General features: G+C 35.4%; 1 protein-coding gene across 3 annotated transcripts in view; it reads left to right on the top strand.

Moving 5' to 3' along the window:
• The window catches only part of LOC136809742 (FYVE, RhoGEF and PH domain-containing protein 4-like), a 47,477-nt gene extending 23,942 nt beyond the window's left edge, over positions 1–23,535 (top strand). For 2 of the 3 annotated variants that reach the window (XM_067066291.1, XM_067066307.1), the window contains 20 exons: positions 5,399–6,494; positions 11,207–11,379; positions 11,898–11,965; positions 14,291–14,321; positions 14,634–14,785; positions 15,388–15,442; positions 15,684–15,785; positions 15,929–16,016; positions 16,391–16,441; positions 16,624–16,682; positions 17,010–17,087; positions 17,469–17,543; positions 18,077–18,220; positions 18,651–18,741; positions 19,034–19,194; positions 20,074–20,242; positions 21,244–21,344; positions 21,772–21,831; positions 22,458–22,564; positions 23,254–23,450. In XM_067066291.1, the coding sequence (XP_066922392.1) occupies positions 5,399–6,494; positions 11,207–11,379; positions 11,898–11,965; positions 14,291–14,321; positions 14,634–14,785; positions 15,388–15,442; positions 15,684–15,785; positions 15,929–16,016; positions 16,391–16,441; positions 16,624–16,682; positions 17,010–17,087; positions 17,469–17,543; positions 18,077–18,220; positions 18,651–18,741; positions 19,034–19,194; positions 20,074–20,242; positions 21,244–21,344; positions 21,772–21,831; positions 22,458–22,564; positions 23,254–23,356 (2,964 nt within the window). In that variant the 3' untranslated portion in view covers positions 23,357–23,450. Of the gene's footprint in view, positions 1–5,398; positions 6,495–11,206; positions 11,380–11,897; positions 11,966–14,290; positions 14,322–14,633; positions 14,786–15,387; positions 15,443–15,683; positions 15,786–15,928; positions 16,017–16,390; positions 16,442–16,623; positions 16,683–17,009; positions 17,088–17,468; positions 17,544–18,076; positions 18,221–18,650; positions 18,742–19,033; positions 19,195–20,073; positions 20,243–21,243; positions 21,345–21,771; positions 21,832–22,457; positions 22,565–23,253 lie in introns of all 3 variants that reach the window. The other variant, XM_067066298.1, reaches the window with a different exon arrangement.
• The last annotated feature ends 686 nt before the right edge of the window (positions 23,536–24,221 follow it).

The following is a 24,221-nucleotide window of genomic DNA, read 5'->3' as shown; positions in this document are numbered from 1 at the left end:
ATGGGTAATTAGCATGGATTTATTTATTTAGAGGAGTATTGAAGGCTATTTCGCACAAACATTGCGTGGTATCTCACTTTTATAGTGTGTGGTGATCACCCAATGTTTGTGGGGAAAGCCTTGGAGACTATAGCTTTTTCTAAAGCTAGCTTCATCTATTGTAGATGTTTCAACACAAATAAACCTTTGACTAATTTTCCGACAGTGTACAATTTGGAATTTTTATTGAGAATTGACTATTCAGAAGAATTCCTTGCCTTCAGAAATCTTTTCCTGAATGTAATTATTCTAAATTGATATTTATGCCTTTGAGCTTTCATCCTTTCATGTAAATTTGCATTTATAGGATTATTATCTTTATCCCTAAATCAAAGGATAGTATAAATTGATCCATTCATTCGATTGAGATAACCGATGATTAATTAATGGGTAATTAGCAGGGAATTATTTATTTAGAAGAGTACCGAAGGCTATTTCGCACAAACATTGTGTGGCGTCTCACTTTTATAGTGTGTGGTGATCACCTAATGTTTGTGGGGAAAGCCTTGAAACTATAGCTTTTTCTAATGTAGAAGTTTCAACACAAAATAAATCTTTGGCTAATTTTCCGACGGTGTACAATTTGGAATTTTTTGAAAATCTTCATTAAGAATTGGCTTTTCAGAAGAATTCCTTGCCTTTGGAAATCTTTTTTGAATATATTCTAAATTGTCACTTGTGTCTTCGATTTTTCATTCCGTTACGTATAATTTGCATTCATAGGATTATTATCTTTATCCCTCAATCGAATGATAGGATAGGATAAATCGATCCTTTCCATTCTATTGAGTTTACCAATGGGTTAATTAATGGGTAATTGGCAGGCTATTTCGCACAAACATTTGTGTGGTGTCTCACTTTTTTAGTGTGTGGTATTCACCCAATGTTTGTGGGGAAGACCCTGGAAACTATAACTTTTTCGTATGTAGATGTTTCAACACAAATAAACCTTTGGCTGATTTTCCGACGGTGTACAATTTGGAATTTTCTGAAAATCTTCATTGAGAATTGACTATTCAGAAGAATTCCTTGCCTTTGGAAATCTTTTTTGAATATATTCTAAATTGTTACTTGTGCCTTCGATTTTCCTCATTCTTTTACGTATAATTTGCATTCATAGGATTATTATCTTTATCCCTGAATCGAATGATAGGATGGGATAAATCGATCCATTCCATTCGATTGAGGTAACCGATGGTCAATTAATAGGTAATTAGCAGGGAATTAATTATTTAGAGGAGTATTGAAGGCTATTTCGCACAAACATTGCGTGGTGTCTCACTTTTATAGTGTGTGGTGATCACCCAATGTTTGTGGGGAAGGCCCTGGAACTATACCTTCTTTGTATGTAAATGTTTCAACACAAATAAATCTTTGGCTAATTTTCCAACGGTGTACAATTCGGAAATTTTATTGAGAATTGACTTTTCAGAAGAATTCTTTGCCTTTGGAAATCTTTTCCTGAATGTAATTATTCTAAATTGTTATTTATGCCTTTGAGCTTTCATCCTTTCATGTAGATTTGCATTTATAGAATTATTATCTTTATCCCTAAATCGAATGATAGGATAAATTGATCCATTCCATTCGATTGAGGTAACCGATGGTCAATTAATGGGTAATTGGCATGGAATTAATTATTTAGAGGAGTACCGAAGGCTATTTCGCACAAACATTGTGTGGTGTCTCACTTTTATAGTGTGTGGTTTTCACCCAATGTTTGTGGGGAAGACCCTAGAACTATACCTTCTTCGTATGTATATGTTTCAACACAAATAAACCTTTGGCTAATTTTCCGACGGTGTACAACTTGGAATTTTTATTGAGAATTGACTTTTCAGAAGAATTCTTTGCCTTTGGAAATCTTCTCCTGAATGTAATTATTCTAAATTGTTATTTATGCCTTTGAGCTTTCATCCTTTCATGTAGATTTGCATTTATAGAATTATTATCTTTATCCCTAAATCCAATGATAGGATAAATTGATCCATTCCGTTCGATTGAGATAACCGATGGTCAATTAATTGGGTAATTAGCAGGGAATTATTTATTTAGAGGAGTATCGAAGGCTATTTCGCACAAACATTGTGTGGTGGCTCACTTTTATAGTTTGTGGTTTTCACCTAATGTTTGTGGGGAAAGCCCTGAAACTATCGCTATATAAATTTAATTCAGGATTTTCGTCGGGAGATTTCAATTTACGCTATATTCCAGAAATTTGTGCTGTATGAGAAGTGTGGAGGAAGTGAATTATTTTGCTGCTTGAACTCTTCGTATTTTTACGGATTTAAGAAAATTTCTCTTGATTTTTTACTAAAACAAATCCCTGAAATTTCTTCTCACACCTCTGGATGTTTAAAAAATGTTTTGACCCCCCTGGAATTCACAACCTTCTTATTTTCGGCTTTTGCATACTAATTTGATTCCTTGTATTTTTGTTATGATTTAAAGCTATACATGACAACTTGATAAGTACACTTGCCTTACATATTTTCTGATTTTTTTTCTATGATATCGGGATATCAAAATTAATATTTACTTTTTGTGAAATACTTTCGATCTTTCGTCATTCCTCTACAAATTTCAGTATAAAGTGTATTATAAGAATTTCTTGATATTTTTATCCCTTTAAAAGAATAAATCGTTTAAACGCTGCACTCTGCTCGATCGACGGACCTATAAATGATGATATGAAATGAATTTTGGAGCTGTTTGAGTATTAATATCATTCAATTCCTCTGCCAAATATATTTCCTTCATTTTTTTTGTCGAGCATTTTTGATTCTTGTTAAGTCAAACTTTTTGTTTGCTTTATCATATCTAATCCAAAGAAGTCGCGTTGAATCCTGTTTACTGTAGGTATTTACCCGGTTGATACAGTGAAGAGATTGTTTTTATATGGGAAGCTGGTATATCTTGAAGGAAGGAGATGTGATTGCAGAATGCATTTGAAAATGATAGAGAGTGTCTTGTTTTGGCCTAGCACGTTTAAAGAGGTCGAAGTTGGCTCGAATGAGCTTACAAAATCCTTTTAAAAGTTAAAATTTGTTTTCGCTGAACTTTTTTTCCTTTGCAGAGAGTTTTGTTTTTAAAAAGTTCAAACCTGGAATGAGTTAGCCAGAATCACGGTACACACATAGACTTACGTACACGTTTTTTATAAGAACATCCAGCAGCTTTCATGCTTAAAAATGTTCTTAACATGTTCTTATTTTCGCCATTTTGCGAGTATTTTTGTCAATTTTTTTATGAAATAAAGTGTCTTTAAGTCCATAAAGCCTTAAAATGTTCTTAACGCGTTCTTAACTTTTTGACCACGGAAGCCATATGTTCCTATATAGTTTGTTCTTATAAAAAAGTGTATTCTGTTAGAGAAAACTGTTTGGTTTATTCTTCTTAATGAAGATCTACTGTAGACCTGGGAGGACCTGTTTGTATTTTTTTCTGTTCAGGTTCTATGGGTTAGTACTTCATAAATTTGGCAAAGGTAAACTTATCCAATCCGTGGTGTCTGTTACTCTGTACCAGACTGTATCTTACGTTCATCGCTTCGTAATACACTGCGATAAAGTATGATTTATAAATAGCAACACTTCTCTCATCGTCTCTCCTCTCTCACCAACACTCCATCGCAGCGGTCGGTTTGAAAAATATCAAATGAGAAAAGACAATGGCAACAGACCCTCTACGGTAATGAATTTTGGAATTAGCCGTAGATACTGGGTCTGTGTACTGACTATGTGTCAATGGGTAATTGGCATGGTATTATTTATTTGGAGGAGTATTGAAGGCTATTTCGCACAAACATTGTGTGGTACCTCACTTTTATAGTGTGTGGTTTTCACCTAATGTTTGTGGGGAAGACCCTGGAACTATACCTTCTTCGTATGTAGATGTTTCAACACAAATAAACCTTTGGCTAATTTATCGACGATGTACAATTTGGAATTTTTATTGAGAATTGGCTATTCAGAAGAATTCTTTGCCTTTGGAAATCTTTTGCTGAATGTGATTATTCTAAATTGTTATTTATGCTTTCGATTTTCATTCTGTTACGTATAATTTGCATTTATAAGATTATTTTCTTTATCCCTGAATCGAAGGTTAGGATAAATCGATCCATTCCATTCGATTGAGGTAACCGATGGTCAATTAATTGGGTAATTAGCAGGGAATTAATTATTTAGAGGAGTATTGAAGGCTATTTCGCACAAACATTGTTTGGTATCTAACTTTTATAGTGTGTGGTTTTCACCTAATGTTTGTGGGGAAGAACCTCTACGGTAATGAATTTTGGAATTAGCCGTAGATACTGGGTCTGTGTACTGACAAGGTGTCCGTGAACACAATCAAAAGACTGTCTAAAAATACTGAGTGGACTTTAGCCATCTATCTTCTCTTGACATAACGGCTCATAGGTATAATTGATGCTTCATTTTATTTCCAGAAAATAAGTTAGTTTGTAAAGAAAAAATGTTTTTGAAGAAATTCTTTTTCTCTTATAACTTAAAAATACAACAAGATGGTGCTGCTACTAGTAAAAGTTTGGAGGTAAGCAAGTTGGGGCAGTTTGGTTTGGTCCGACTTCAACCGGGAGGGGACGACTTGGACCGGGAGGGGCCGACTTAAACCGGAAGAGACCAATTTTAACCGGGAGGGTCTGCATTGATCGGAACCAAGTTCGACCGTATTAAGAGATCGCCCTACATCACGGTGTTAACCTGTCTGTCTCAAATTATTCTCTCAAATAATTCGCCTCTTAATAGAAATTGGGGCTGAAAGCTGGAGAATACCTAAGAAAAAATTAAGACAATCGAAATTCAGATTTCAGAAACCACCAATCAAAGAAATTGACTTCAAGCCCTTATTAAGTTACCTAAAAAACAATTTCAACTTAAAAGAAAGCTACCAAAACCAAGCTAAAATGTTTTGGTTCGTTCATTAAAAAGTTTGAAATGGATGATTATTTTTTCTTAAAATATTTTATCATGAAAAACCAAGGTCTGCAGACAGAAATAACGATTTCCAGTGGGTCGGATAAAATTTCAGATCAGGGTTGCTTTAGGTCGGACAGGGGACAATTTAGGTTGAAAAGTATCCGATATTCAACTGTTATTTCAAAACCCTGTCCTCGAGACTTAGACCATGTTCGCACGCAACGATTTCGTTTCGCTCGGAAAAGAAATAAAGCCATTTTATTGGTTACATTCAAGTTTTACGTCATTTTTAACCAATAGAATGGCTTGAATTGTAACGTGCGAACATGGTTTTATAGCGCAGTAACATACAGTAGGTTTTTAAGTTTTGTCATTTAAAACCTTGTATTTGATAATATCTCCATCTTTTTTTTTTCATTTAGAATTTGGCTGGTCCAGATCCCTCAGACAATGGCGATCACAGCGGTACAGAGGATGAAAAATTTACAGAATACACAGCGGTTGGTTCACACGAAGACATTCACGCTCTTGCAAAACAAATCTCCGTTCAAGAAATCTTAACGAACTTTGAAGATAAAAATCATCACGGTATACGAAAACCTATTCCGAAACCTCGGAAATCGATACCGTCAATTTTTCAAGAACTCAATACTAATAAAAATGGTGACACCACTACGGTGGCAAATGAACAAAAGTCTGATGATAGTGATAATGGTAAAACTGAAAGTCATAAGTCGAAACGACCTAAACCACCACCGCGACCCCCGTCGGAAGACAAACCGAATATTAGACCCGACGAGAAGCCGACTATTGCTACTAAACCGAAAGTTCTCCCGAAACCGTCCTCAAAACCCCCGTCTCCTCCCGTACCAGATACACCGTCTTTAGATCAAAATTGTGTCAAGGAGGACCAGGCTTCAGACAAGAGGGAGCCAGCCACAGACAAGAAGGAGCCAGCTACAGACACTCGTGAATCAGCTACTACCATAAATATTGAATATAAAGTTTCAGGTGGCGTCACCCCAAATAATAAAGACTCTAAAAAAGACAAAACAAAACTGAAACAGAAATCCACGAAACCAAAAAGTTTTGACTCAATGCCTGAGGCAGTACCTTACGAGGTAGTCAACATCTGTACCCCACAACCTACATCGGATGATCTATATACCGAGATACCGACTGGATCGAAAGTGTATGAAGACCCCGAGGAGGAATACCTCTCACCTGTAGATGGCAACTCTTCCTCTCCGGAGCCTCCAGAGACCCCACCGGCTACTTCCACCAACCATTATGCAACACCAAGCAATAGTGGCACCACCTCAAAGAGCTCCACATTACGCCAGCTTAAAGAAAAAAGACAAAAGTTTAACAAATCAAAGTATTCTAAAAGCATGGTTGGAGGAAGCGATAAGAAGAAGCCAGCCTATGACCCTAATAGAAGACGTACGGTACCGGACCTTCCAGCGTCGTTGGCCGATGAAATGGGAGCCAGAGACCGTCGGCTCAGTGAACAGCAAGGTAATACTCTACTTTTTTCTTTATTTCTTTGCAACAATAAACCCAGCAACTAAAGCTTCTCATGAAAGGGATTGAGTTTCTTTTTTTGCAAGGGTTGAATGCTTATAACACATTGCATTTACGCTTTGACGGCAGGACCCTGTAAGATTGGAACCTAATCCCCCGCGTTGTTAGGTTTGATAAATTTGTATCTTTGGAATTGGGAAGTGTCTTAGTTTTATTAGCTTGATATGGAATTTTGAATGTCTTTGAGTGCGCTTCTGTTTTCAGAGGTGAAATAGAAGTGACCAGTAAAAGTAGGTAAGTCTGCGACCGCAGTCGGAGGCGACCCGAAGGCTCCTCTTCCGAAAGCTTGGTTAGAAGTGACAAAAAGAACCAATCTAATATGGTTGAATATTTTCAGTAGACGAAGTAATTTACGTATTTAGCTAATATGTCTATAAATAAAGCTCTCTTTTTTTTAAGAAAAGCGCTGTGCTAATCTCTCACGCAGGGATTTCAAAAAATGGATACATTTTGTTATGATTAAAAACAGTGAAACGACATCGTAGAGTGAATGTAAATAAAAGTATTACAAACTACTAGTTACTTTGTTAGACAATGAAGGAGCAAGCTGGTGCAAATAAGCTGTGTTCATTCGTGAGGGGAAAATTTTGTTTTGTTTTTGAATATACCATACTTTTAGAAAGAATCAGAAAATATTCCAGGCTTACAGACGGTTTTATGGAAAACTTAGAATGGAATAATTTGAAGAAGACTTCAGAGATTCTCTTGTTTTCAAAAATCTTACTTAACCCAGAGAAAGCCAAAATAATGCATCTCTACAGACAACGTTTGTTTGGTTTTTGCTCAAAGAGAAAGGGAAAGTTTGTTTTGTTTTTGAGCATATCATACTTAGAGAGACACAGACTGCAAGTTGAAGTCCTATTTGTTTTTCCAGTCAGATTATAGGACGGAAGTTTTGACTTGGAGACTCTAGAAAAGAACAAAACTTCTGCAGTTTCGTTTTTTAGAAAGTTTAAGAAACCCCAATACAAGTTTTGTTTGGTTTTTGCTAAAAGACTCGGGAGGGATCCAAAAAACTGCTTGTCAGGGTTTCAGAAGCTGACTGGCAGTATAAACTTTAGCGTAACTTTCATACTAGATGGAAAACTTTTTCCAAATAAGCACAGCCGAAGAAAGTAAAAGTTCTCGTCCTCCATCGAGTGATTGATAAAAGAGTGGGAAGTTAAAAGAAACTGATCAAAACTGTCATTTAGTACACGAGAGTGTTATTTTTATGAGATATTAGTTGTACACCCCTGTGTCACAGACCCGCTGGGACCCCACCCCCACTGGAAAATTTAGCGAAAATTCCCATTTGGAAAATACCCTGGAATTTCAGCCCCACTGGGAATTTGACCTTGATTTCATCCCCATTCGAGATCCAATGTTTAAAAATTAAATTGCACTCCAAAAGATTTTTGGACCTACCTGGAGGTCCTATAAATTAACCTGTGTTCGTCCGTCCGTCCGTCCGTCTGTCCGTCCGTCCGTCCGTTACCAACTTTTCTCAGGATTGAATGATAGGAATCTTTTGATTTTTGGTACAAAGGTGCAAAATGGTAGTGGCCAAAATGTGACGGAGCCCGATTTTCGAAAAAAAAATTTTTTGGGCAAATTTTGGGCTAAAAAACGGCTAAAAAACAGGTTTTTTGGACTTTGTGAAAAATTGGATCATTAATTTTTTCTGATTTTTTGCATGAAAGTAAGCTAACACCATTGGTAAAAGATGGCTCAAGCAGATTTTTGCAAAAAAATTTTGTTGGCTCAAAAAACGCATGTTTATCTATAAGAATCACTATTAATAAGCATATATCAATGTTCTTAGTCAAATTACTAAATTTTTTTATGAGATAGATGTTTTTTTTTGCTCATGAGGGCTTACTTTTTAAGAGTATTTGTGTTTAGACAGGAAATTTTGGTTGTTTGGCGTGTTTTTATAAAAAAACTGACCAAATTCGATATTTTTTTATAAGCACATTATCAATTACTTAGGTATTAGCTTTTCCCGAGATTGGCTCTTTCATTCTTTATGATTTTTTGCACAAAGATGCATAACTATAAACCCTAAAATGTGACAGAGCCCGATTTTTGAAAGAAAATGTTTTTGGGCAAATTTGGGCCAAAAAACGGCTAAAAAAACGGGTTTTTTGGACTTTGTGAAAAATTGGATCATTAATTTTTCTGATTTTTTGCATGAAAGTAGGCTAACACCATTGGTAAAAGATGGCTCAAGCAGATTTTTGCAAAAAAATTTTGTTGGCTCAAAAAACGCATGTTTATCTATAAGAATCACTATTAATAAGCATATATCAATGTTCTTAGTCAAATTACTAAATTTTTTTATGAGATAGATGTTTTTTTTGCTCATGAGGGCTTACTTTTTAAGAGTATTTGTGTTTAGACAGGAAATTTTGGTTGTTTGGCGTGTTTTTATAAAAAAACTGACCAAATTCGATATTTTTTTATAAGCACATTATCAATTACTTAGGTATTAGCTTTTCCCGAGATTGGCTCTTTCATTCTTTATGATTTTTTGCACAAAGATGCATAACTATAAACCCTAAAATGTGACAGAGCCCGATTTTTGAAAGAAAATGTTTTTGGGCAAATTTGGGCCAAAAAACGGCTAAAAAAACGGGTTTTTTGGACTTTGTGAAAAATTGGATCATTAATTTTTTCTGATTTTTTGCATGAAAGTAGGCTAACACCATTGGTAAAAGATGGCTCAAGCAGATTTTTGCAAAAAAATTTTGTTGGCTCAAAAAACGCATGTTTATCTATAAGAATCACTATCAATAAGCATATATCAATGTTCTTAGTCAAATTACTCAATTTTTTTATGAGATAGATGTTTTTTTTTGCTCATGAGGGCTTACTTTTTAAGAGTATTTGTGTTTAGACAGGAAATTTTGGTTGTTTGGCGTGTTTTTATAAAAAAACTGACCAAATTCGATATTTTTTTATAAGCACATTATCAATTACTTAGGTATTAGCTTTTCTCGAGATTGGCTCTTTCATTCTTTATGATTTTTTGCACAAAGATGCATAACTATAAACCCTCGAATTTGAAAGAGCCCGATTTTCGAAAAAAAATGTTTTTGGGCAAATTTGGGCCAAAAAACGGCTAAAAACGGGTATTTTGGACTTTGTGAAAAATTGGATCATTAATTTTTTCTGATTTTTTGCATGAAAGTATGCTAACATCATTGGTAAAAGATGGCTCAAGCAGATTTTTGCAAAAAACTTTTGTTGGCTCAAAAAACGCCTGTTTATCTATAAGAATCACTATTAATAAGCATACATCAATGTTCTTAGTCAAATTACTCAATTTTTTTATGAGATAGATGTTTTTTTGCCCATGAGGGTTTACTTTTGAAGAATATGTGTGTTTAGTAATGAAATTTTGGGTGCTTGGCGTGTTTTTATAGAAAAACTGGCCAAATTTGATATTTTTCTACAAGCACATTAGCAATTACTTAGGTATTAGCTGTTCTCGAGATTGTCTCTTTCATTCTTTATGATTTTTTGCACAAAGATGCACATAACTATAAACCCTTGAATATGACGGAGCTCGATTTTTGGAAAAAAAATTTTTGGGTAAATTTCAGCTAAAAAACGGCTAAAAAAAGGGTTTTTTGGACTATGTGAAATATTGGATCATTGTATTTTTCAGATTTTTTGCATGAAAGTAGGTAAAAGATGGCTCAGGCAGATTTTTGTAAAAAAAAGAATTTTTCAACTCAAAAAACGCATCTTTTTCTATAAGAATCACTATTAAAAAGCATACATCAATGATCTTAGCCAAATTACTCAATTCTTTCACGAGATAGATGTTTTTTTGCTCACGAAGTCTTGAATATGAAAGAATATTTCAAGAGCATGAAATTTTGGTTTCTCAATGTTTTTTTTATAAGACTAATTTTATAAGCGACTAATTTTAATAGATCGTCACTATTTGTGTTCTGAATGATTGTTTACAGTCATGCTGACGTAGATATCAATTATATGTGTTAAATGCATAACCAGGTAGGTCCATAAAAGTATCACTTGTTTAACTTTGAAACAAAAAAATTTCTATCCCCATTGAGTTTTCAATAGAAATTTTTATCCCCACTGAGGAAAAGGTTCCACCGGGGCTGCGAGACAGGGGTGGAGTTGTATGGTACAAATGTGGAAAGAGTATCCACTACTTGTATATTACCTATCAGATCTTTTTTAAAGCACATGTCAAATGACACCACATAGAAATGGGTACAAAATTTGTAGAAGGTTTAATGTATAAATATATGTATGCGGACGTAGTGGAAATCAAAGAACTACTAAAAGACCATCACGATATAGGTAGGTATATAGAGTCTGTCTGTCTGTCTGTCTGTCTGTCTGTCTGTCTGTCTGTCTGTCTGTCTGTCTGTCTGTCTGTCTGTCTGTCTGTCTGTCTGTCTGTCTGTCTGTCTGTCTGTCTGTCTGTCTGTCTGTCTGTCTGTCTGTCGTCTGTCTGTCTGTCTGTCTGTCTGTCTGTCTGTCTGTCTGTCTGTCTGTCTGTCTGTCCTTTTTCCCTTGTTCATCGGATTAATATCTGGGCGTGTCAATGGAGGTACTGCCTGTTTCTCCAAAACTTTGCAAATTTTTGGTAGCTCTCACCAAAAGAAATTGTTGTTTTTATACAGAAATTCCGATTTACGGTAACAGCGATGTCGTGTCACCATCGCCGTCCGACGACGAATGTTGGAATTCCGACGAATTTGAATCGACCGATGACGAAGATGACGCCGACTTTTCGATAAATGACGGCGATGAGACGCAAGAAAGTGGAGTAACTGAGGAACCAATCCCTAAACTGGTGAGTTTATTACAGTTGACTCTCTTTAATTTGATCTTAAAAAAATGTTATTCGAATTAGAGAAAGATTCGGATTACAAAAAATGATTTTAACCTCTTGCCAGCTGAGGAGACCAATATTTTAGTTCGAATTACAGAAACATTCGAATAAAAAAGATTCGAATTACAGAGAGAGTTGACCGTATCATTTTTATGGGGACTGTGCGTTTTGAAGAGCCTATTCTAAAAAGGAGATCATTTAACGTACCTCCTACTATTGCTTACACAATATTTTTTTAAACAAAACAAGAACAATCCCCCCCTCTCTGCCTGCGCGAGCACACATTTTGAGAAATCTTATTGTTAATTCTGCTTTATCAGCATAAGAGGCACGCCTTCTTTCTATATCATAAATAAGTACGACTGTATGTGCGGCTCTAAAAAAAGACCTTTTTGGCTGTAGTTTCTCTCTTAAGTATACCTGAAGAGATTTAAATTGTTCTTTTTGATTTTTCTTGTATCTACTTTTTTTTTTTCCAGCCACATTTGGAAGGAGTGAAAAAGAAATTGTACAATATTGTGACTGAAATCCTAACCACAGAAAGGGCGTAAGTTTTATTGCCCCGCAGGGGCTTTTGTTGCTTCACGTAGCGGACCTGCTCGCCAGAAAAATATTCATGTTTCGTCCGATTCTGAGCGGGCCGCGCGCGGTTAAAAAATGTTCGCGCGCGATATCTCTTTTGCTGCTACTTGTATTGATTTCCTAGCTATGCACGGACAGAGAAGGTAGCTTCCCGTCTGCACTGCCAGTCCACACAGCTAAAAGCTTTCACAAACAACAAACAGCGCACAAGATTTTATTTTTGCTTGGTTAGTATCTTTTTAACGTATTTGCTCAACTGGATTTACTTGAGGGACATTTTTGCCACTGAATGAATAACTATCAAACTACTGATATTAGATCAAACCTTATACAATTGTCAGAATGGACGATGGACATCTTCAATGACAGTTTGTTACACACACACACACAGACAGAGTGTTATGCGCTGCTCTAACGAAACCCTGCTGATATTATAAAGGCATAGACAAAAGGGAAATTGACCGTTAATTCATATTGTTTACCTATATAGTGATTTCATTTTGAAGGAAATTAAATTGAAATTTTTGGTGGAAAGACAAAACCCAGAGTACCCTATAATTATATGGATATTGCATGCGCCGAAAGTAATTTTTCAAAGAGTAGCCTTGCGCCAAAACGTGCTAAAAACTGGTACCAACATCGAGTTTCTTACAAAAGGTTTAGTGAGTGAGACATGCCAATGAAAATATACTATGACTAACATGAACTGATTCATTCTCGTGGACATTTGAAGCACAGTGTTACAGCAAAAAAAAATGGTTGTGCATGGGAAGCAGCGAGCAGAAAAATGTAAACAGAAGCGGAAAAAAAGCCGAAAACGATGGATTATGAAGTATTTGATGCTATTTTGTGAATAATTCTTTACGCCAATATTGAAGCTTAAAAAGCAAACTTTGAAAATGCTGTTTATGTCACTGTGTCAGAACGGTACTTCGATATGTAATGTACGCCGAAGATTTTCAGCCTCATATTATGAACAGACTCGAACACTCTCTCTACTAATACCACCACGGCACATTGTACCGTATTGATGTTGAACGCAGGAGTATACTTTGCTCAAATCAAAACTGAACAAACTTTTTGACTTTTTAGAACCAGACGTCCAATAAAATACAAACACAATGTTGTACCTACCTGTGAAGTGAAAAGTTTTTAACCATGTTGACGGTGGTTACAACAGGACATGGTATCTGAAAATTCCCCTGGCAATTTTGAGAGCAACTATCAAATTCATATCTTTAGTAACCATGAAGAAATTTTATTCTAACTGAAAACTTTTTGCAGAAAAACACGTATAAAGATTGTTAAAGTTTTTCAGATAATTTTCAGTAACCTTTGATACAAATAAATTATATCTACAGTATGCCACCAGTCCAAAGTTACTTACTTTTTAAATTTCAAATCAAATGACTGAAATTATATTCAATTTCATTTTCAAATTCACCTTTTAATTTGCATTATGTATATTCTTTATGAAAGGGAAGCACTTTCAGTTTCTCAGTACACATTCTTATGTTTGGGGTTTCAAAAGGGATTTTTATTAGATTTTTATCTGGTGATTGAAGAAAATCAACTTTGATATCATTCTAGTTCTTAATATGTTGCGAAACCTGTAATGGTTTTAATTTAAGTCACTTTGCATCAGAAAGGGTAGATTAAACATGTTTTTTTTGGATTGACACTTTCGTTATGTATGGATCTTACTGAGAAAATTTTAACCGCATCGGCTCGTGCTTCTTAACTTTAAACAGCTCTAGTAACATTGAGCACTTTTTATGAAGACTCATTTCACCAATTTATAGTCTGATTATGATTCCCTTGCTCTCTTCATGACTAAGTTCCTCTGGGCTAATATCTGCTATCGGCGGGGCATTCATAGCGACAGCTAATTGCTAGTTTTACTCTTTTAACTGTAAGGGCGTAATTCTCCAAAACACGAACCTCTAATACTCAGATGTCTCCTTAATTCGAACAAGTTTTCTTATTGACTATCTTTAATTCGATCTTCAAAAATGTTATTCGAATTAGAGAAAGATTCGAATTACAAAAATAATTTTAACCCACTTGCCAGCAGTCCCTTTAGTTGACAATGTCTTATGAATAAGTCTCCATATAACTCGAAATTCCCAGAACAATTTCAATTTCCCCGTGTGTGTTCGAGTTATGGAGACTCCACTGTATATACGACGAAATTTGACGAAAGCGTGAAAATTTTGGGTGATAAATATTTCTGACCGTCACATATTTGAAACAGCTTCTGATATATGTTTTACAATCTTCTTGTTTTTAGGTATGTCAAAAGGTTGTTTCTATTGAATCAGGTATGATTTTGATTGGAACTTCATTGTGATTGGTTCTTTCCCTTTCCCCATAGTTTAACAGTATGAAGTCAATAGAGTCAGTATACTTTGGTACAATATCTATCAACACGAAAACCTTTTTTCCACGTTTGATTTTTGGGGCCAAAAGACAAGTTTTGTTGCTCTTAGCTCTAGCTTTAGGAAGAAATATTGTTTTCATTGTATGTTGTTTTTGGATTGAATAACAAAAGCATTTAAGTACAAATTTCTCGCATGGTCGCAATTTAGTTAGAGAAATGTATTGTAATTTCTTTCATATTTTCACTTTCTTAGATTTTCAACAAACGATTCATAGAAGCGTCTAAAGAAGACTCTAACATCATCACCGATAAAGCGGTGGCTGACATCTTTCCTTTCCTTCAACCTATCTACGAATTCCACACTAAAACACTTTTACCTGCAATAGAAGAACGGATAAAAGACTGGTACGTATTATCTAGATACCCTTTCGTTATTTAGTCCACACCAGTATCAACTGGCCAGTCTTTATGATTAAGTAAGTCTGCGACCGCAGTCGGAGGCGACCCGAAGGCTCCTCTTCCGATAGCTATCTACTCGAAGGTAGGGGAGGGCGCCACTCTTTCTCCCTAGATTACTCCACTTACCCTTGACCCTTCTCTTAATTGCTGAACATCAGGCAGAGAGGCATCAGGTACTATTTTGGTAATCTTTGGTATGACCCGGCTGGGGGTGGAACCCACAACCTTGCGCACCGTAGCCGGATGCTCTACCACTACACTACGGAGTCTCTCCTTCTTCTTTGAATCCTCAATTTTGAATAATGTTTATTTGATAATTAAATTTGGAGAATGCTTTTGTCAGCCTATTACCTAAGCTCTACACTAAAATTGATTTTTAAATTAAGATTTTCGTTTTTAAACCCCTTCTAACATCTTCAAAAAAACAAGGATTCGCAAGGAAAAACTTTCTGGTCAGGATTGTATTTACTGTATTCTTGGGGTTCGAACTATTATGTCCAAAAAAATGCTAAACCAATCATTTTTACCTTTCACTCTTTCTATTTCAGGGAAGAAAAGGAACAGATAGGAGACATATTTCTGAGGCTTGGTGCCTTTCTACTGGTAAGCGTCCTTGTGATTCTTAGAATTTGAGTTCGGTTAGAACTATTTTTTCACAAAACGTAGTTTTACATAGTAGAGTTTGGATCATTCATTTGGCAGGTTTACATATCTTCAATCAGGACGCCAGCGTTATTGATTTGAAAATGGAGGCATTCAAATTTTGTTGACCTCATCATTCAATAGAGATATGACGTGCATCGTTTCTCATTTTCTACCATTTACATTTTCCATTACTATGCAGTTATATCAAGAATATGTCAAGAAATTCGACAATGCAACATCAACCCTCAGTCATTGGCTTAAAAAATCACCGAAGTTCAACACCATAGTCGAGGAATTGCAGGTAAATATTTTCAAATCGAACAGATGTACGAAAGCTTTCTAAAGTAAATACTAAAATATGTTTTTCTGATTTTCTACGTTAAAATTTCCTATCAGTGTGCATTTTTCAAGCATTGTTTCGATTTTGTTCGATTTTCATCACAGAAAGACCCTCGTTCAGAGCATTTATCATTACAACATCACATGTTAGAACCCATACAAAGAGTTCCAAGATACAAACTACTGCTGGCAGGTTCGTATAGTCAACTTTCTTTTCAAATGAACTTTACATTTACACATTTTTCAGACGGAAAATCGGCACTTTTACCGTCCTCGATTTTGCAGGTCCAAACTGCCGCTTTTTCCAAATCACTTTTGTCTTCAAAGCGCATGGATACATAAACTCGCTATGACATTATTTTATATGTAAAAAGTGAGTCAGAATAGTTATAGAGAGCTGAGCAATTTTGATTGCATAAATTTTTTCTTTTCAGCTTTCATTGACATTTGCCTTTTTGGCTTGGGGCAGTAGCCTCCTATACAGTCTCATAATGTATGATGTTTTTTTACTTATTTTCTCAGAAAAGTTCTGACAAGTACTGACCACGGTAAAATTTTTCATTTTAGATTATTTGAAGAGACTACCTGAAGATTCAAACGATCAAAAAGATACGCGAGGTAATATTCCAGAAGTGATAGAGAACAATAGAACTGATTATTACACACCGTGAATTTCTGTCAAATTTTGTGTTGCTTATTCTCGTTTGGTGTTTCCATGTAAACTGGAATATTTTGATTATACTAGGGTGGTATTTTACTCAAGATTTTTTATTCAATTTTCTTTTTCTCCTTCTTTTTAGCGGCACTAACGATCATTTCGAAAGCTGCAGAAAGTTCGAATAACTCTATGAAAGAAAATGTAAGTGAACTCTACTTCTGGAAAAAGGTCCTAGCGAAAATTTCATTCGTGAATGGTAAACCAAATCTCAATTTTGGAGAGACTCTCTACCAAAAGTTCAAATTTTCTGCCAGAATATCGGTAACAGTTTAACCATGTTTAACATAAGAATAAGGTCCCCAAGTGTCTATAATTCCACACACCTGCGATTATCATTCAATTCGTCGAGGACTTATTTAGATAGTATCAACATGTACGTGTGTGCACATTGACCTCAGTTTGATAGCGAATTATTAAACTGATGACTGAAGTGAGAACTAAACTTTGATGATTTCTCTATTCTTTCAGAAAAAGTTCACCAGACTACTTGAGATTGAAGATCGGATAGTTGAAGGTTTGCGAGAAGGACTGGTACTAGCAAGTCGGGTAAGTTCTGTAAAGCGTTATTGCCAATCCATTAATCCTTGTCGTATTGGAGTAAACTCTGCCCAACTCCATTCTCGTTGTTTTACTTGGTTTGTTTTTTGGGCCTCCGGTCGATATTCTACTGAATTTCGTCAATAGTGATAGAAGATCCAACAGAGACTAGATCATTAATTTATTGAGCTTACTTCAGCTTATTATTTATTGATCATCGAATTTAAAAAAATAATTTTTCCAAAAAAGTGCCGCTTTTCTTTTTCGAATAACCAAAGGAACAACTCTACCAAATTTCAGACCTTTAAACTTCTTGTCTCAAAAGTGTTTTTGTCGTAAGATTTTCTGACTACACAGTAATCCTTTTTTCGAAACTACCTTCGTTTACAGGAATTTTTGAAGGAAGGTGAATTGGCAAAACTAGCTGCACGTTCTGGAAACAAAAACAAAAGGATACTGATTCTGGTAAGATTAAAGGTTTTGTAAAACCTTTTTCTTAAATAAGAGTGATATCGTTTGCTTACTCATCAATTTTAATTCACAAGCTTTTTCACATTGTATTGACATTGAATGTGGAAAAAGATTGGTCAGAAAGAGAGAGTTATTGATTGATGCCTATTTATATACCGAAGAGGAAAAATTCTGCTGGGTAAAAGTCTTCCCCGTTTTTTTTTTTTTTTTTAACATGTTGGCTAGAGATTACAAGGTTTATACTAAATCCCATGACGGTCTAGAAAATAAAAAATCCAAGGGAGTCTGGTTTTTTGAGTGTAAAAATCCAGGGTGGTCAGTAAGATGAGGTTTAAAATCCAGGGTGGTCAGTAAAAGGTGGTCGAAAATCCAGGGTGGGCCAAAAAATGAAAAAAAAATCCAAAGGGTGACCTTTACTTAAAAAAGATCACCACAATATAGGGGGTACAAATTCTTTTCTGAAATAGCCAATTCCACGGCGTTAGTAAAGAGTCGAATGTATATTCTTGTGCTGTATTTTCTTTTAGTTCAATGACATGTTATTATGTTGCATACAAACGCCGACCGGTAAACTGCGCGTCCGACAGAGGTTGGATTTACATCATCTGTGCATCATGAATGAAGAGCCTGATTTACCGGAAAATTCATTCAGTATCAAAGGAAAACAAAAGGTTAATTGAAACTCCGATCGGATAAGTTTTAAGTGGTATTAAATTTCGTGAGCCAAATAATCTTTTCTAGATTGGTTTTCGCGAGTCAGCGTTTTGAAAAATTTCGCCAAAATTTAATTTAGTGAAAGAACCTGAATTCAAGGCGAATTTAGGAGATTTGGGTCACGCTATTTGGAGATTTTCAAGATTTCTTAACGATTTTGTTTCTTCAACTAAATACTAGATATTGAAATGGGGCTGATTAACCGTTCTATTAATATCAAATAATATTTGGCAGGGAAGGCTCAAAACTTCCAATGGATTTGATTTTCGGCGGATATTGAAATCCGCAAAAAAATCCCACTTTAACGTATTGGGATGTCGAATTTAAGTTTCCTTCGACTCAAAGAAAGTATACGAATTTGATTTGATAATATTTATCGTTCGGCAGGTTTTGGATTTCCAAGCATCTGATGAAGACGAGATGAACGAGTGGATGTCTTCTATACGAAACGCTGTCCATGAGTTCGAAAGAAAAAGAGGTGAATTTCCTACGCTTGTTTACTTAACTGTTTCGTTATTTAACCATTTCGTTCGTTCGTTCGTTCGTTCGTTCGTTCGTTCGTTCGTTCGTTCGTTCGTTCGTTCGTTCGTTCGTTCGTTCGTTCGTTCGTTCGTTCGTTCGTTCGTTCTCTCCTCTTTGTTTGCATTACACTTTATCATCGCGAAAAATTAATTTTATTGATTTGTTTTTTAATGATTCACTTTATTTATTTATCCATCAATTTCCATTTCTAAATTTTTACTTTCTCCCCTCCCTTTCTTCAAACATAGGAACGTACATCGAAGCTCGTATGGGAGAAGAAGAAGGAAGCATTGTGATTGGTCAACAAGCACCCAAATGGGTCAAGGACGATAACGTTTCGATGTGCATGCTGTGTGCTTTCAAGTTTGGTCTTATAAACAGGAAACATCATTGTCGTGGATGCGGACGGGTTAGTATACACATTGTCAGCCATCTTTCTTTATTATGGTGTGATTTAATACATGTTTTTTTATAAGCATAACGCTTATAAGCATACGAAGGCTCAAATTTGTAGAATTCCTAAGCATAACATAAGCATATGTGTCAGCCTGAAATATTTTTCAAGTTGTCATTTTTTATCAGTTTTAAATGGTTTGGTTGAGGTCAAGTAAAAAAAGACATTCCACGGCTATCACTGCTCCCAAATTTGAACAAATTTTTACAAAATTTATAAAATTTCACTAAAACTTGGCCTGGGGTGAATTATAAGCATGATTCATAAGCATATAATAAGCATAATCTATGCCTGGATGCTTTGAGAACTTAAGCATACACGAGCCTGACCAAAGGGCATACACTTGCTTATAAAAAAAAAAACTATACCAGATACCAGCTGCCTGTGAGGTTCTGCAAATAATGATTTTAAGACTTTCAAAATTGCAGAAAGTTGTTGAATCATTGAAAAAAGCTGAAAATAATCTCGTTAGCTTGAGTGCAACAACCCTTAAGAGAAAACTTCTACTTGATGCATTGCTAAAGCTACTTTTTTCCGCCAACTATATACTAGTATAGCGCTATATTTGAAAGCTGAACACCTTCACTTTTTTGGATTTTGATTTCAATAGATAATGCTTATTATATTTGAGAACTATACTCTTACCTTATTAGTGGGGTAATGGTAAATATGGTAAATTAGACTAAAGTTGAGGACTTTTCTTTTGACAACCGATAGTGTTTTCAAAAATTGATAAAAAGTTCTATAAGGTTCGGAGGATGGGAAATCATAGAAATTAACAAAGAGTCCGTTAATTGGGAATTGTCATTTTTTTACTTTTCTTTTCCGTCACAGGTTGTTTGTGGAAAATGTTCAGCTTACAAAGCTCATTTATCGTACGCAGATGCCCTGCTAAGGGTGTGTTATTCGTGCGCCGTCAAAATGGGCGTGGCATCGGAGAAAGATAAAGTGAACGAAAAATTGAATAATAACGTCGGGAAAAGAGATTCGGGGTCAACTTCAGGTATGATTTAATCTTTTCACTGATGGATTTAACTTAAAATACCATACAAGCAAGTCCAAAAAATACTTTAATCGGATTAACTTTCGCGAGATTAAATAACGAATTTCTGAATTTTTGCCATTTTCGCGAAATTAAAACTCGCGAAAACGCTTGAGATTCCTAACCAAAGTCTCCATTTGTGGCAAAAAATGGCTATTTTTCAGCTGTTTTCATTCGCGAATTAAATCAACGCGAAATTTTCCAAACTCTGTCTTGCGAAATTAAATCTACATATCGCGAAATTTAATCTGATTATAATAGATAGCTGTGACTTTGGGTGATTTCTTAGCAGAGTTGGTAAGCTATCCAGTCAAGTTTCCGCCAACTAATAAATGAAGTGTATTCTCTCTCATCGATGAAACTGAAAATGTAGAAATTTTTTTGAAGAAAGTCCAACAACAGTCTCTGGGATGTACTCTTATGCCATTTTTTCAGAAATTTTCTGTCTTTGGGCTACTTAGAACTGCTGCTTAGATTTTTAGCCATTTTCAGGGCTGGACCCTGTAGCAAATCTGCTCGCACTTTATAAGAGACACACAAGTTATGAATTGAAATGTAGTTGAAATCTTTTTGATTACGCTCCATTATTTGTGGTTAAAAGATTTTGATCAGTTGATCAATACAATGGTTGCAACCGTCGAGTTTAAAGCCCGAAGGGCTAGAGTGGAACCTCTAACCTTTCCCTGGCAAGAAAAAGTGAAACCACTTATTTCCCGTCCAGAACGTGCCTAAAACGCGCCGCAATCATGACGACGGATTGTATCTAGCGGCTCCCTTGTTATTGAGGACTGCATTTTTTTAAATCTAGCGATGGATTTTACTTTCAATCCGGCGTTTGTGTAAAAATGGATGGAAATGGATGGGAAATAAGTGGCTTCATTTCCCATCCAGGAGTCTCGAGTCTAGCCCTTTGGGCTTGGAAGGCAATGATTATAACGTATTTTGTTTGCTTTACATTTCAGATATGCACGGTGAGATGTACTGGAAAGCTCCTAACAAAGAATACAAAAAGCAATGGATATTCTTGTCCAATTTCGCACTTTATATACAGAAAAAAAGACAAGTGAGCTATTATTTATAGCATACCTTTATTATATGTTAATGATCAGCTAGGACATTGATGTTAATAATTCCTAAACAGAGGCCTATTGGAGATGATGCCCGTCTATCACTCGAAAAAAAATCTAGAACGCACATGAACCAAAAAATTGACTTTTGGACAAAATTTGTTCCAAAGTAATCGTGAACGAAATTTTAATTGCTCTTATTGAAACCTAAGTACTCTGAAGGAATGGCTGTTACTACCCTGGACTGTACTATATACGCCATCTTTGATCGGAATTTTTCTTTTGAAATTTGTACATTACAAGTATTTACGGAAAAAAGTAGATCTAGCGTTCTCGATGTATCGCACGTCATTGAATAGTTCTACCATTGAGTACCACTTTCGAATAACAATAACTTCTTCACTACTCTAACTCGTCTTTCAGGATCCGAAAGCACTTCAAACATTACCCGTTCCTGGATACACTGTTGACCTTCATAACCAGGTACGTTGTATATTTTTCTTCCAATAAATTCTAAATAATGAATAATTTGAAACCCTTTATCGTTGCAATTTATTTGCGATCTTAAATTGTCGGAAATCGTGACCATTCAAAACTGAACGTTTTTGATTTTCAGAATTGATTTTTTGTAAACCGGGACTTTTTTGGTGTCAAAATAAAAAGATACTTTAAGTGTACGAATTTTGGCCCTTTTCGCGAAAGTAAATGTCTTTAAAAATTCTAGGAAGGGCCATTCGGGAAAGTTTATGCTCGCGAAAAATTCTTGACAAAATAGAAAATCTGTAAAACTTCAAACTTTGAATAAAATGTAATGTTTATGCCACTTTGTGGCCTACTAAAAGACTAATAAGTCAAAGGACAAATGTTTTAAGCCAATCCAAGAAGTATTTAAGTCCCTCTAAGCAATTTTTCATGTGAAAATCCTCAATTTTACGTCTTGATTCGCGAAAGTTTATGCTCGCAAAAAATATTTTTCCGTTAAATTCGCGAAAGTAAATGTCGTGATTTTCGCGATTTTCGCGATTTTTAGTCCTCGCGAAAGTTTGTACGCCTAAAGTATACTGGTGTTCGCAATGGTATCTAAGAACAAAATCTCTAATAAAATTTAGGCGGAGGACAGCGAAAACCCATATCCACATTACATCAAGATACACAAAAACAACAAAAAAGAATTCTCATATTACATCGCATCCGACAACAAAGAATCAATCAAATTGTAAGTACACATGCCTTCTCTGTATACACCACTGTCTCACAGCCCTGGTGGAATTTTTTACCACAGTGGGGATTTTCTATTGAGATCCTAATGGGGATGGAAATTATATTCTGTACAAAATCACAAGAATCCAGTGGGGATTGTTTTGGTATGCGATTCTTTACATAGAATTTCGAATGTGGGTGAAATCAAAGTCAATTTGGGGCAACCAGTGGGGCTGAAATTGTAGTTTATTTTATTCCATCGAGGACGAAATTGTGACAAATCTTTCTGTCTGTTGGGGCCCAAATCTGTGACACAGGGGTGTCTATATCAATGTTTCAAAGAATTCAATTAGCACTGATATAACAATTTCCCTGTTGGCCAAGCGCCAGCTCTCTGATTGATTGATCGTCTTATTTGTCTCTGATTGTCTAAAAATGTTTACCCAATGTTTAGTAGGGCATTCTTACAAAGTCAACTCCCCTGAATTTTAGCTTAAACTTTGGAAGACCCCCTGGATATTTTTCTTATGAAATCCCCGGGAATTTTCCCTGATATTTGAGGTACCCCCTTGGGTTTAAGCCAAATTTTAACAGGCCCTTCCTGGATTTTCCAGCCGTTTTCATGGGCGACCTCTGGGTGTGTTTTCTGGAACAGCTTTTAGAGGGTTTGGAAACGTATACTCCTCTCTGATGATTTCTTTGTAGATGGTACAATCACTTAAAATGTGCAATTAATCTTGAGACGTACAAAGGTCAACAAAACGAAGACCCGAAAGAAGAAATAGAACAACCAACGCCCAGCACGTAGTAGTGAAATATATATCCGGCCCCATACACTGGTTATTATTGGGCGTTACACCCTTTTCCATGTGTAGGTGATTCCTAGCAGATGGTTGAGTGCTGTTATATATAAAAATGTGAACACTATAGGGGTATAAAAAATTCAAAAAATAACCAAAGCAGAAGGATAATTTTGAAAACCATGTGAAAATCGGCTTAATCCTAACAGTGCTTGAACTGTAAAATATTTTGTTGAACCTCCTGGAAATCCACAGAGGGCTCTAGGCTTACCGTACTTAAAGGCTTTTTTTCTTTCTGAAACTTCGCGTAACATTTAAACGCGCAAAAATATTGAGATAATGCTATTTCACACAATTTGTGAAAGACTTTCTATGCAGTTTTTAAAGTCGGCCAGATTTTTCGAAAAATTATAGTTTCTCTCTGGTAGAGCCAAATGCCATTATTATTACGCTTACCATTTTTCTACTTTCCGCTTTTTATAGATGTCCGCCCATCAGAGTCTCCGTTAATTAAAAAAATGATCTTTATGTGATCTTGGGTGTAATTTTGTTCTGAAAAAGTGAAAATAATCTTGTTTACTAAGATTTTTGGAAAATTTTGGAAATATTAGAAGGTTTATAGATAATATTTTTTGATATGCACAATTTTATTCTTCTGTTAAAAATGCATTAAAGTTTTAATAATGAAATTTCTTTCATAATATTGTATTGTATATAAGCCTCGAACGAAAACCCGTTCATTTAGATACAAAACCTTAAATTCTGGGAAAATTACAAACTCTGATTGTTGTGAAATGCTTTCTAGATTTTTAAAAGGCGGTCAACATTTTTTCGTTCTTTCTACAGCTTTTTTACTGCAATTATTTTTTTGTA

Source organism: Clytia hemisphaerica, unplaced genomic scaffold, assembly GCF_902728285.1.
Source record: "Clytia hemisphaerica strain Z4C2 unplaced genomic scaffold, Clytia hemisphaerica genome assembly, whole genome shotgun sequence".
Classification (NCBI taxonomy): domain Eukaryota; kingdom Metazoa; phylum Cnidaria; class Hydrozoa; order Leptothecata; family Clytiidae; genus Clytia; species Clytia hemisphaerica.
This window is presented reverse-complemented; position numbering and strand designations above follow the sequence as displayed.